This window comes from Lacerta agilis, chromosome 10 (assembly GCF_009819535.1).
Source record: "Lacerta agilis isolate rLacAgi1 chromosome 10, rLacAgi1.pri, whole genome shotgun sequence".
NCBI lineage: Eukaryota > Metazoa > Chordata > Lepidosauria > Squamata > Lacertidae > Lacerta > Lacerta agilis.
Window position 1 is genome coordinate 55,094,759 of NC_046321.1, and position 13,684 is coordinate 55,108,442.

A 13,684-nucleotide genomic window follows, 5' to 3' on the forward strand; every position below is an offset into this window, starting at 1 on the left:
GAAGAAGACAGTTCAGAATTACAACAGGGGTTTGAGGGAGGTCACAGCTCAGAGGCAGATGAGGGGGAAAGCTGGGAAATAATGGGAGAGGAGGAGGAAGAAGCACCAGGGGAGAGACAGCTGATGGACTCAGTGTCTTTAGAAAGCATCCCAGATCCCCCCCCCCTCTCCCAGAACATTGTGGGCCTTGAAAGCAAAGAGCTCAAAGGCTAAAGGCTTTTTCTAGCACCCATAGCAATGACTCATGAGGAAGTGGGAGAGATGGATGGGGTGGGGTTTCACTCAGAGCAACGCCATTATTCTGAGGGGCCACGTTCCCAAGCCTCTCTCTGTGAGTATTGAATAAAAGCAGATGGTAAGAACTTTCCTTGTCTTGTCCGTTCCTGGCAACTTGCTGTGGGGGTTGGTTCCTCTGCCACATGACAATTAGAGGGGCAAAGTTCTTCCCGACTCTTGGTTGCCACTGTTCATTAACATTTCTCTCTTATCTCTTTCAGTTTTCCCTTTGATGAAGTTAGCCCATACTATGAGCTGCCTGTGGATTAAATACCTAGCACTGTGGGTGATGCTGATGGTCGACAACGGAAGTGAAATCATGCAGACGAGAGCGCCACTGTTCCCTAACAAACCATTTCTAGTGTTTTGGAATGCACCTACTGAACAGTGCCGGCGGCGCTACAAGGTCGATTTGGACCTCAACGTTTTCGACATCCTGACAAATCCAAACGAGACCTTGAGCGGCTCCAGTGTGACAATATTCTATCACACCCATCTCGGGTACTATCCCCACATAGATGACAATGGCAAATCCATCAATGGCGGGGTGCCGCAAAACGAGAGCCTCATCAAACACCTCATCAAAGCCAAGGCCGACATTGAGCATTCCATCGCCATGAAGAAATTCCACGGACTCGGGGTCATCGACTGGGAAAACTGGAGACCCCAATGGGATAGAAACTGGGGCCATAAAGCAATTTACAGAAACAAGTCTCTTGAACTTGTCAGAAAGCAGCATCCTCAGTGGCCTGAGAACAAAATCCGGAAAGTTGCGAAGGAAGATTTTGAAAATGCAGGGAAGGGTTTTATGAACAGCACACTTTTCCTAGCTGAAGATATGAGGCCAAATGGACTCTGGGGTTACTATCTCTACCCAGACTGCTACAATTACGATTACAAGAACCACCCTGATAAGTACACAGGCAAATGTCCAGACATTGAATCGTTCCGGAATGATAATCTGCTTTGGCTGTGGAAACAAAGCACTGCCCTTTTCCCTTCCATATACCTGGAGTACATGCTGAAGTGCAGCCCAAACGCTTTGAAATTTGTACACTATCGAGTTAAAGAAGCAATACGCATTGCTTCAATCGCTCGAAAGGACTATGCTTTGCCTGTTTTTGTGTATGCTAGGCCATATTATGCCTATACATTCCATGCTTTGATGGAGGTAAGGATGCCGGTATCTAATAAGCTCTCAGATCCACCAACACGTGTTGCCCTTACTGATATTCTTGCATACTGACGTGATTGTACAGAGGTGAAAACCATAATGGGACTCGTGGAAGATCTCAGGACAGCCTTTGCTAGTAACCTGTACTTTGGAACCAGGACTCCCTGCTATGGAAGGTGGATTGCAGACTTCTCTTAAATCTGAGGGTACACTAGTGATGCCAAACATTCACGTGAGCAGTGATATGCATAAAAGAGACTGCAAAGGTGGTATGGGAACCAGGTCCTAGCAGTTAGAGGTCCTCAAAGATGTGTCTTTATGGCAGGGATAGGGAACTTGTAGCTCTCCCAGACAAACAACTCCCATCATTCCTTTTAAAAATATATTTATTAATTTTTCAGGTATACATTTCCCACAATTAAATATACAGCAATACGTCAAATGACTTCCATTCTTCTCCTTCCATGGTTCCTTAGACTTCCAAAATTAACTGCATATTCTATTTCCTCCATCTACTTTCCCCCTCTCCATTATATCTTAATCTAAATTATACTGCTTAATTTACAATAATGCAGCCAGCATTTTCACTTGCTTTCAAATGTTTTCCAAACACTCCACAAATAATTTCCATTCCTCTTTATACACCCTTTCTTCTTGTTCTCTTACCTTGCTGGTTAGGCCTGCTAGCTCTGCACATTCCATCATTTTCAGCTGTTCCTCTTCCTCTGGACCTTCTCCCACCTTCCATTTCTGAGCTAACATAATCCGAGCTGCTGTCATTGCATACAGAATGTATGTCATTGCATAAAGAAATGCCTCTGGGTTTTTTTTTTGTGGGAAATGTTCTTTTAAACAATTTTTTCATTTAATTATAAATCATTTCCCAATACAGTGTTACCTCGGGTTAAGAACTTAATTCGTTCTGGAGGTCTGTTCTTAACCTGAAACTGTTCTTAACCTGAGGCACCACTTTAGCTAATGGGACCTCCCACTGCCAAGAGATACCCGCAACTCCTATCATTCCTGACCATTGGCCACATGGACTGGGCTTGATGGGAACTGGAGTCCAACAACATACAAGTTTCCCATCCTCATTTTAGGGAAATGCATATTAAGCCTATCCCCAAGGCTTCATTGAGAAGGGAGTGGGACTCACCTGTCAAAGCACTCACTAGTGGCCATGCCTCAAAGTTTCTGCATTTAGCATCTGTGAGGATGGGGTTTTTTGTGGGCACATCTTCATTCTATTGGGAATCCTGATTGAACCTGGGTTCTTGATGGTACGTGTGACGCCAGGGAACTGTGGTTGGCAGGCATGTTAATCCCATTCCTCTCAAAAATTCACTAAAGTTATCGGGTGCTCCATGGGAAGGTGCTTATGTACATACATCAGCTTGACTGGGAAACTGTTTATTAAATATTCAGGAAAAGTCAGAAGCCCAATGTAACTTCGTTTATTCAACAGCTCACTCCCATATTAAACAAGAACACACTCTGAAAGCCCCAACAAGAACTGCCAGTTGGCAGTTGACAGTTGACAGAGCTTGCCATTAGAACTTTCGTCCACCTACGCTTCTACGATTGGTTAGAATCATAACATGTGTTAAACCCAATACATAACACTCCTCCCCCCCAACTTCCTAACAAAAGGAACAAACATAGTCATCAAAGTGTGCTGGCCTTTTCCGCTCCCGCTGGGACCATCGTGGTTCCTGTGCCCGAATGGGTGACCCAGGTGGTTCCTCCGGTACCTGCGGTCTAAGTGGGGAGGCCAGCTCTGAAGGGGTAATGGCCAATGGCACCATTGAGGACTCCGGCCTGAAGTCACCTTGCTGGGGTAACTCGGTCACCTGCAACCCATCTGGTTCCCACCCCGGCCTGGGCACAGATTCTCCCAAAGTACCCATTTCTCTGTCCTCTGGTTCCGCTTGAAGTTCCCTGTTCGGAGGTGTCCTGGTTCTGATCTGGTCAAGGTGTCTCTTCCAAACCAGACCCCCCTCCAGCCCTACCTCGTAGGAGACCGGACCTGTACAGCGGGCAATGGTACCTGGGACCCAACCCTGTCTGGGCCCATAGTTCCGGACGTACACAGTGTCCCCCGGAAAGAACCCTCTAGGAGCCCCCCGCACCACAGTTGATGGCCGTTGCTCAAGAGCCCGGTCGGGGTGCATACGATCAAGGAGGGTAGTGAGCCTCCTTCCCATAAGCAACTCCGCTGGGCTCCGGTCGCCAATATTAAATATTCAGGAAAAGTCAGAAGCCCAATGTAACTTCATTTATTCAACAGCTCACTCCATATTAAACAGGAACACACTGTGAAAGCCCCGACAAGAACTGCCAGTTGGCAGTTGACAATTGACAGAGCTTGCCATTAGAACTTTTGTCCACCTACGCTTCTACGATTGGTTAGAATCATAACATGTGTTAAACCCAATACATAACACTGTTCAATGTCTCAAATAAAAGCACTGATCTAAAATACAGTGGTAACTCAGGTTATGAACTTAATTCGTTCCGGAGGTCCGTTCTTAACCCGAAACCGTTCTTAACCTGAGGCACACTTTTGCTAATGGGGCCTCTTGCTGCCGGTGTGGCGCCGGCGTGCGATTTCCGTTTTCATCCTGGGGCAAAGTTCGCAACGTGAGGTACTACTTCCGGGTTAGCGGAGTTTGTAAGCCAAAGTGTTTGTAACCCGAAGCGTTTGTAACCCGAGGTACCACTGTAACCAGAATAATTATGCAGTGATAGATTGAACGATTTTTATATAATCATGCACATTCTTTGTAAAGTAATGTATAGTGCTGCATTTTCGCAGTCCACTCTATTTTCTGTGTTGGCTGGTGTGAGGAAAAATACAGGGCCGGCAACAAACAGAGGCTGGTGTAAGGCGTATGAGTATGCGAAGGGAGAACAGAGTGTGATTTCTATCACCTCAGTGAGAACAAGGCCTCAGAAGCTGCATCCAGATAAATGCAGTGTATAATACATCAGCTTTATTTGCTCTCTCGGGTCAAAGAAACGTCACAGATTGACTGTGGTCACCTGCTGAATTACAAAGGCCAGAGTGAAATTGCCAGAAGCTGTTAAAATGACAAGACCTGATAAAACAAACAAACAAACAAACAAACAAACAAACAAACAGAAAAACACACCACTGATCCAGGATAGTACTAAAACTCAGCCGTAATTAGTAATCAGCACCATAAAATACAATAAAATATAAAATTAGCTCATTAACTAATGCAGAAAGAAAATATTCATCATAAATGAGCACATGAGGATGACTGAAAACAAAGAATTAAAAACATATTTTTATTATAATGTTTCCAGGCTGGGGTGGGGGTGGGGGTGCAGAACAGTTAATGAAATACAAAATACTAAAACCATAAAAAGTCTAAAATCAAAAATACAATGATTGCAAACAGTACAGACCTCATCCCTCCACAGATGCTCGACAGAACAGAAACGTCTTCATGTGGCAATGAAAATTTGGAAAAACAAGCTTTCCCCTTCCCAGCAGTTTTTTAAAAAAGAACTGGCAATATATACTTCCATTTTCACTGTCACTCAGAACCTGCAGAACATGTTTTAAATCAGCTGTAGTTTCCAGACCATCTTCAAGAGCAGGCTTATGTAAAGCACGTTACAGTCGTACCTTGCTTCTCGAATGCCTTGCGACTCGAACGTTTTGGCTTCCAAATGCTGCAAACCCGGAAGTGAGTGTTCCGGGTTGCAAACGTTTTTTGGAAACCGAATGTCTGACGCAGCTTCATAGAATCATAGAGTTGGAAGAGACCACAAGGGCCATCCAGTCCAACCCCCTGCCAAGCAGGAAACACCATCAAAGCATTCCTGAAAGATGACATTTCAGTTCTGTACTCAAGCAGTGTACACTCCATACACTTGAAGCACGCAACTTCCTCTGAAAAATCTGGGGAACTGTAGTTTGTTATAAGGGTGGTGGAAGTTGGAGCTCCGTAGAAGACAAACTACAGTTCCCAGGATTCTTTGAGGGCAGCAATCTACTTTAAATGTGTGGTGTGTACAGAACCTCTCAAAGCAGGACACTTTATGTCATCTGTAATTCAGGGTTGGTAGAGGGATGGGATATCACAGGATCAATGCTGAATTATATAGTTGTCAGGGGGTGGGGGGGTATAGCTTTCTGGATTCAGAACTTTTGAGTTTAATGGGTGGTTCACTTTGCTTCAAAGGTTGTATGTTTACTGTGCTCTAACCTGATCATTTGGGTGTCTCTTGAAACTGCCACCATTGCTTTGACTGCAGACAGCATTTGCTTATTTATTTTTTTTAAAAAAAGAGTTGACAGTGGTGCGAGAGAGGTATTATTGCCTATGGTGTGCGCATTCAACTCACTCTGGCAAACAGCCGCTACAGAGTATTATTGTAATGTTTCAAAAACCACCCACACTTGTTTCACCAGAGGTGACCCCCCAACCCCCCTGAAAAAAAATAGGTGGATACAAAATGGGCAATGATGCTTTGACTGTGCATCATGCTCTATTAGGGTTGCCATGTGCCCTCTTTTTCCAGGACACGTCCTCTTTTTCAGGGGTGAAATTTCTGTCCGGGTGGATTATTTTTTTAAAAAAATTGCCAAAATGTCTCTGGCTATACTTTCTGGATGAGACGTAGACATAACCGGTGACTGAAGATTTGCTCTCCTCTTTTCTTCTCCTGACCCCCTCAGCAATATGTCATAGCTTCTACAGCCTACATGCCGTAGGGGTATTTACAATGAGAGCTGTCACATCACAGCGTCCTCTATTTTGCTCGTCAAAATATGGCAACCCTATTATATTATGCGTATCCGTGGCTTACTTTTCAGGAAGACTTGGTGAACACTATTGGTGAGAGTGCAGCCTTGGGGGCAGCAGGAGTTGTCCTGTGGGGAAGCATGCAGTATGCCAGTTCTAATGTAAGTGAATCTGGGTTAAGAAAATGAGCTGAGTTTCGCAGGAATTCTTGGACACCCCCTCCTCCTACACATACCCCCCCAATCCCCAAAAGATGGCAGCAAAGATAGCAGGTTCTTGCTATTTCTATGGCCCACAGATCTGGGAATGGCAATATGTACAGTGGTGCCTCGCTAGACGAAAATAATTCGTTCTGCGAGTATTTTCATCTAGCGATTTTTTCGTCTAGCGAAGCACCAATGTAAATCGCGGTTTTCGCTAGACGAATTTCCCCCCCCCCGTCTTGCGAGGCAGCCCCATTGATGAATTCGTCTTGCGGGGCAGCCTTCCGCTAGACGAATGCCTTCGTCTAGCGAGTTTTTCGTCTAGCGAGGCATTCGTCTAGCGGGGCACCACTGTATTCCAAGATTGGCCTTCCCAGAAAAAAAGATCTCTAATGGTTTAGCTCATGGGTAGGCAAACTAAGGCCCGGGGGCTGGATCCGGCCCAATCGCCTTCTCAATCCAGCCCGCGGGTGGTGCGGGAATTAGCATTTTTTAACATGAGTAGAATGTGTCCTTTTATTTAAAACATATTTCTGGGTTATTTGTGGGGCCTGCCTGGCGTTTTTACATGAGTAGAATGAGTGCTTTTATCTAAAATGCATCTGGGTTATTTGTGGGGCATAGGAATTCGTTCCTTCTTTTCCCCCCAAAATACCGGTATAGTCCGCCCCGCCCCCCACAAGGTCTGAGGCACAGTGGACTGGCCCCCTGCTGAAAAAGTTTGCTGACCCCTGGTTTAGCTCATACAAATCCCCAAATCAATTTTATTTTATTTTATTTGTTGGCACTGACCAAAGATATACACAAATACATACCCATTACAAAGTATCTTTTTTATAATATACTGTGATAAAATGACTAATTAATCTAAAAAAGAGCAAAGAAAATACAAGAAAATGAGAGATCTGAAGAAGGAGAAAGCAAAAAAGAAGGGGGAAAAACAACAACTAAAGACAGATAGAGTAGAATAAAAGGATTTTCGGCTCTCTGCAGCTACATATATAACATTCATTCTTTAGAACACAACCATTCTATCTTCTACAAGCTAGTATTTTTTTCAGCCTTCAAATCCAGATATTACAAGTTCATTTTCTCTTTTATGCAAAAGTCCATAAGAAATTTCCAACCCTTAACAAATATTATTAATGGTTTTTCTCTAATTAAGCATCTTGGTTTACCCATCTCAGCTAATTTTATCAGCCATTCTTCTGTAAGTGGGTAAGGCACACACACGCATCAAATTTAGAATACATCTGAACAGGACAAGCTTGGTGGCTCACCTGAGTGAGAGGTAAACCTAGAGATTTGCATGTGGTTGTTGTGTGCATGCATTTGGAAGAATATGGAGTCAGCTACAGACGCCAGTTCTGTCTTTCGCCAATGTGATTTCCCACTTTGAGGTTTACAACACATTTTCTTGAAACACTTTTCTGATGTGTCTAGATCCAGCCTGTAGCAACACTTAGGGTGTCAAATGTAGAATGCACCGGCTGTGCAACATTTTGTGCTGAAGAACTCAGACCCAAATTTTAATTCTTTGGTAGCGCGTAATTAGGGATATTCTAATGAATGTACTCATTTTGTGCACATGCGATTTTGGCTTTGAATGGGGAAGCAAAGAGGAAGTTACTACTTGCCTTTAAGAGACTGGAGGATGGGGAGAACCTGGTCCTGGGATTAGCAAAAGTCAGACCAAACACTTTCCTTACCCACACATTTCGTCATTGTTCTCTGTACTCCAGAAATTTAGGAATAAACAAACAAAGCTGAGATTTTTGTGTCTCAAAGAACTTTCATAGTCACTCATGAATGAACCCATTTCACATTCCCTTGAACAAATATCTGTGCTAGTCATTTATTAGGGATGCGGGTGGCGGTGTGGTCTAAACCACAGAGCCTAGGGCTTGCCAACCAGAAGGTTGGCGGTTCAAATCCCCGCAACGGGGGTGAGCTCCCGTTGTTCGGTCCCAGCTCCTGCCCACCTAGCAGTTCAAAAGAATGTCAAAGTGCAAGTAGATAAATAGGTACCGCTCTGGCGGGAACGGCATTTCCATTTGCTGCTCTGGTTCACCAGAAGCGGCTTAGTCATGCTGGCCACATGACCTGGAAGCTGTCTGTGGACAAATGCCAGCTCCCTCGGCCTATAGAGCGAGATGAGCGCGCAACCCCAGAGTCATCCGTGACTGGACCTAAACGGTCAGCTGTCCCTTTACCTTTACCTTTAGTCATTTATTAGACAATACAGTGGCACCTTGGTTCTCGAACAAAATCCGTTCTGGAAGCCCGTTTGGCTTCCGAAACCTTCGAAAACTGAGGCACGGCTTCCCATTGGTTGCAAGAGCTTCTTGCACTCAGTGGAAGCCATGTCAGACGTTCAGGTTCCGAAAGACGTTGAAAAACCGAAACACTTACTTCCTTGTTTTTGGCTTTCGGGAGCCGAAACGTACAATAACGGTAGCATTCAGGAACCGAGGTTTGACATTAGTGCCAAATGCTTAGAGGTGGAATCCTATAGTTCCACTTACCTGGGAATAAGATCCATTGCACTCAGTGGGGCCTATTTCTGAGAAGACGCCTATAGGATTGCTCCGTAAGTGAACCTGTCTTTGTTTTCTTTTAGGACAGTTGTTTAACTGTGAAAAAGTATGTGAATGGTCTCTTGGGACATTACATCATTAATGTGACCTCTGCGGCCAAGCTCTGCAGCAAAGTTCTCTGTAAGAAGAATGGAAGATGCATTCGTAAAAACAGTGAATCGGATGCCTACTTGCACTTGTCTCCTGACAGTTTTAAGATTTGGCTCAATATCTCTGAAACAGAGAAAAGAGTAGTTGTGAAAGGAAATCTGAAGCAGGAGGACATGGAGGTCATGAAAGAGAAATTCATCTGCCAGTGTTACCAAGGCTGGATGGGGTTATTTTGTGAACTCCCTACTCACAAAAAGCAGTGCAAACCTACCGGTAATTCAGTCTAATATTCAATATTTCATTACCAAACTCTTACTGTGGAGTGCTAGTCAGATTTTAATCAAAAGCAGGCAGACGTTTATTGACGGATGAATTCCCCAATACAAAGCAAATTACCCAAGAACCCAAGGACATTCATAATTCCATTTACAGTGGTACCTCAGGTGACAGACGCTTCAGGTTACAGACTCCGCTAACCCAGAAATAGTACCTCGGGTTAAGAACTTTGCTTCAGGATGAGAACAAAAATCATGCGGCGGCAGCGGGAGGCCCCATTAGCTAAAGTGGTACCTCAGGTTAAGAACAGTTTCAGGTTAAGAACGGACCTCCAGAACGAATTAATTTCATTTTTTAAAAGAAATTTTATTGGTTTTCCACAATAAACAACAAAAACACAACAAATAAACAAATACATAATACAAATACAATTACATTAAAAAGAAAAAAATAAACATTAAAAAGAAAGAAAACTTATACATACCTGACACACCAACATTGGAACATAATGTGCTTATTAATAAATTCTAGTTTCAAATCTTCTAAGGGGACTTCCCCCGTTCTCTCGACTGCGTTCAATACTAATTTACTTTAGTAACTTCATCATTATTCTTAATACCATTTCCAAAACCTATCTTATCTCATATATCTTACTACAATGCAAACATAAACAAAAACATTCCATTTTATATCTTTTAACTTCTAAATGTCAAAATATAACATCTTAATGCAAATCTTAACTTCTTATATCCTTAAGCTGTTGCTTAATTTATACAAAGGAATCGGGACATTTCTTCTATTTCAAATCAATTCTTGCTCTCTGACATCGGGGACCATGGTAGACCTGCCTAATTAAGCATATATATCCTTTCACCCTACCCCCCTTCTTGCCATTTTCTCACCACCTTCCTTAAACAACCACCAGGCCTCCCCCCAATTTTTCCCAGCACCATTGTCCAAAGTGTCATCTTTCTCTTGATATCCAAACGCCAGAGCATTGTCCCAAAGTTTCTTTACCAAACTCTTCGAAAGAAGTAGTACACCATCACCAAGCTTCTCCAGTTCAGTCATCAAATCAAATTGTGATTGTAGTTCCCAACATTGTTGTTCCAGGTTTTCTGGGCTCTCACCCAAAAAAACCATTATAATGTCACATTGTCCAGCCCTTGACCTCCCACGTCGACACGGCTGTCCTTCTTCTTGGAGTTGCTTCTTTTCTTCAGATGAAATCTCTAGGGATCGCTCTTTAATTTTTTCTTTAAGTTCCTTAGCAATATTCTCCAAAACCTTTCCAATCTCTAAAATTTCCATAACATTCTGTTCCATCAGTTCCAAATTCAAAAGGGTTCGTCCAAAAATCATTTCTGGGTCTGGAGGCATTTTTTCTTAAAAGCGAAACCAAAAAAGGCAGAAGTAGGCAGGAAATAACAAAGTTCAGTACTTTTCCATCATGAAGTCTCAAATTACAGCCGCCATTTCCCCCTCATCAGGGTGCAAAGAATTCTTCTTTATAATCCACAGTCTTTAAGGAGAAATACCACAAAAATCTCAGTTCTCCCTTTTACAGGGGTTTCTTCACAAGTTAAAAAACAGAAATCCTCAAACGCAATTGTATCAGCCACAAGTAGCAACAGCCAGATACTATGTTACTTCCCTCTTGTTGACAGGGAGAGAAACGGGCTTCCTGTTTTTATGTTTCTCCCCAAAAGCCAAATCATTCCATTTTAAAGTCCAATTAACTCCGTACTTACACCTTACGGGTTCTTCATTTTAGGCTCCAATTAGAAAGAACGGGGCGCTCATCTGCCGCCGCCGGCCGCCGCTTGGTTTCCCTGGCTGGGGCAAAACCTCCACAGCCCCGCGCCGTTGCCCATTCACTCGGACGTCCCTTTTACAAGGCACCCCGAGAATGGGTCAGCGCAAAGGGGCTAGCTGGAGAGCCCAAACCGCGGGACGCTCTTCCCGCGGCTCGCCGGAGCCCGCAGCACGGATGCGAAGCTCCTAGCCCCCGGGGAAACCGGGGTCGCCTTGCTGCCGAGGCAACCCCCGACCGCCGACAATGGCGCCCTCGCCGGAAGTCCCTCCAGAACGAATTAAGTTCTTAACCTGAGGTACCACTGTACTCTAAAATCAGCAAGTTGAGTATCCCATACAATTAACAGAACTGTGGAATAGTCTTGAGTGAATACTATACTCCAGAACTCTCCAAACTTTTCATGCTGGTGACCAATGCTACTTTTCTAAAAAAATATGTTTAGGGGTACTCTCATTTTGACTCAAGAAAACCACCATTTTATAGGTCAAACCAGGGAAAATAAATACAGAAAATGGACAAAAGTACAAAGATTCACAAAATGTTTAGGGGTATGCGTACCCCTGCATCCTCCCAGGAAACAAAACACTGCTAGTGACATACTTTTTAGATATGCATCATTTCACGACCCCACAATTCAGCTTTACTAGCAAACCAGAGGTTTAACCAACCTCTTTCTAGCCCTGGGAGGAGCTTGGGGAGCGTTTGCATTACACAACTACACACTTCAGCCGATACAATAACGTGTCGCAACATAAGGTTTGGAGAGCTCTGGTATACTGGGTCCAGGAAGACAATCCTCTCAGATTCTGTGAGAACAGGCTGAAGCTATTTCTCACTTTGAGATACCAAAATCTTCCAAAGATCTGTTAAGGAAGTCCTTTTAAAAAACTTTCTACGTGCAGAGATTATGTAACTCAGCTGCTATGCAGAATTAATGGTAGTTCACCTGTTCTCAGAGGGCTTGAAATGGTCCTGCCAAAGGGATATAGCTCAGCAGTAAAGGAACACAGACACTAGTATCCCCAGTTAGGACTACTGCCGGTCAATACTGAGGTCGATTGAGTTGGTATACGGCAGTTCCTATGTTCCTTGGTGGATAATTGTTTTAGATGTCTTAGCAGAAGAGCTGGTACCCACCCCAGGTTATCTCATTTGTGCCTTCAGGATACACTTACTATTATTATTTATTGAATTTATATACCACTTTATACCCGGAGGTCTCAAAATTGCATGTAGTATCATGATCATTGAAATGTGCATCAGTGGTGTGTCATTGTTTTTAAAGTAGCATCACCTTCATAAGAAAACACAAGCCTTGATCAATGATGTGTTGATCTGGTTTGCATATAACACTAACACTAACTCTTTTGTAAAGTTCCTGAATTATCTATCTCATGTATCTGTTTCCACTCAGGTAACAAACCAGAGCTCACTCATGGCACAGAGGTTGCTGTCTCTTCTCGATGCAAGGCATAAACAACACCTAGCTTCCTGGCTTCCTAGAAAGTTCACCGTTAGCTATGCCCAACACTCTACTCAACATAGAAGCTCAGCATGTGAAAAATTGCACCAGACGAATGTTCTACCCAACATAAAAACCAGCACGCCCCCTTTTTGCCTGCATGGGGAAAATCCACTTATGCCAGACATAGACAAAGTGACTCTGACACAGCTCCCCAGCCAGCATGGCCAATGCTCAGGGATGACAGAAGTTGCAATTCAGTCCAGCAACATCTGTAGGGTATCAAATTGGCTACCCTTGATTCATGACAACTCCCCCCCCCCCATAAGAACAATGCAATATTCGCATTGTGGGTTAATATTAAAGATGTCTACTGCAGCAAAATAAAGAAGTACATTCTTCCGTGACCTCATTAGATCTAAAAGGACTTATGGAATAAGGTGGCATTCCTCCTTTCTTGAGAATGGGCATCAGTACTGTGGGGATTTTTTCAGTTATATGCTCTTTTAAAAGTTCAAGTTCTATATTCTATGGCCACATTTGCACCATGCATTTAAATCACTCTTATTCCACTTTAACAGTCATGGCTTCCTCCAAAGCATCGTGGGAACTGTAGCTTGTTAAGGGAGCAGAACATTATTAGGAGACCCCTATTCCTCTCACAGAACTACAATTCCCAGAGTTCCCTGGGAAGAGGGATTGATTGTTAAAATGGTTCCCTAACCTTAGCAAACTACAATTCCCAAGAGTCCTTGCAGGAAGCCATGATTGCTTAAAGTGATATGATGATGCTTTATGTGTATAATGCAGACCTTATAGCAAAATGAAGTGAACACTCTTTTTTCCTGCTCAATTTTGGGTTGTGCCACTTTCTAGCGGCTTTCTTTTATTTTGTCCTAAACCCCATTGATACCATTGCTAGTTTTAACTTTCATCATTCTGAAGTAAGCCAAGAAATACCAAAGGACTTGAATTATCTGCGGTATTCATTTCCCTGTGTGCCATGATTTTG

The 13,684-nt window shown here is 43.4% G+C and overlaps 1 protein-coding gene across 1 annotated transcript; it reads left to right on the top strand.

Moving 5' to 3' along the window:
- The first annotated feature begins 526 nt into the window (after nt 1-526).
- Nucleotides 527-9,405, top strand: LOC117054562 (hyaluronidase-like). Its single transcript, XM_033163519.1, has 3 exons — nt 527-1,447; nt 6,300-6,389; nt 9,052-9,405. Exons 1-3 carry the CDS (start codon nt 527-529, stop codon nt 9,403-9,405), a joined length of 1,365 nt encoding a protein of 454 aa, XP_033019410.1.
- Nucleotides 9,406-13,684: the final 4,279 nt, after the last annotated feature.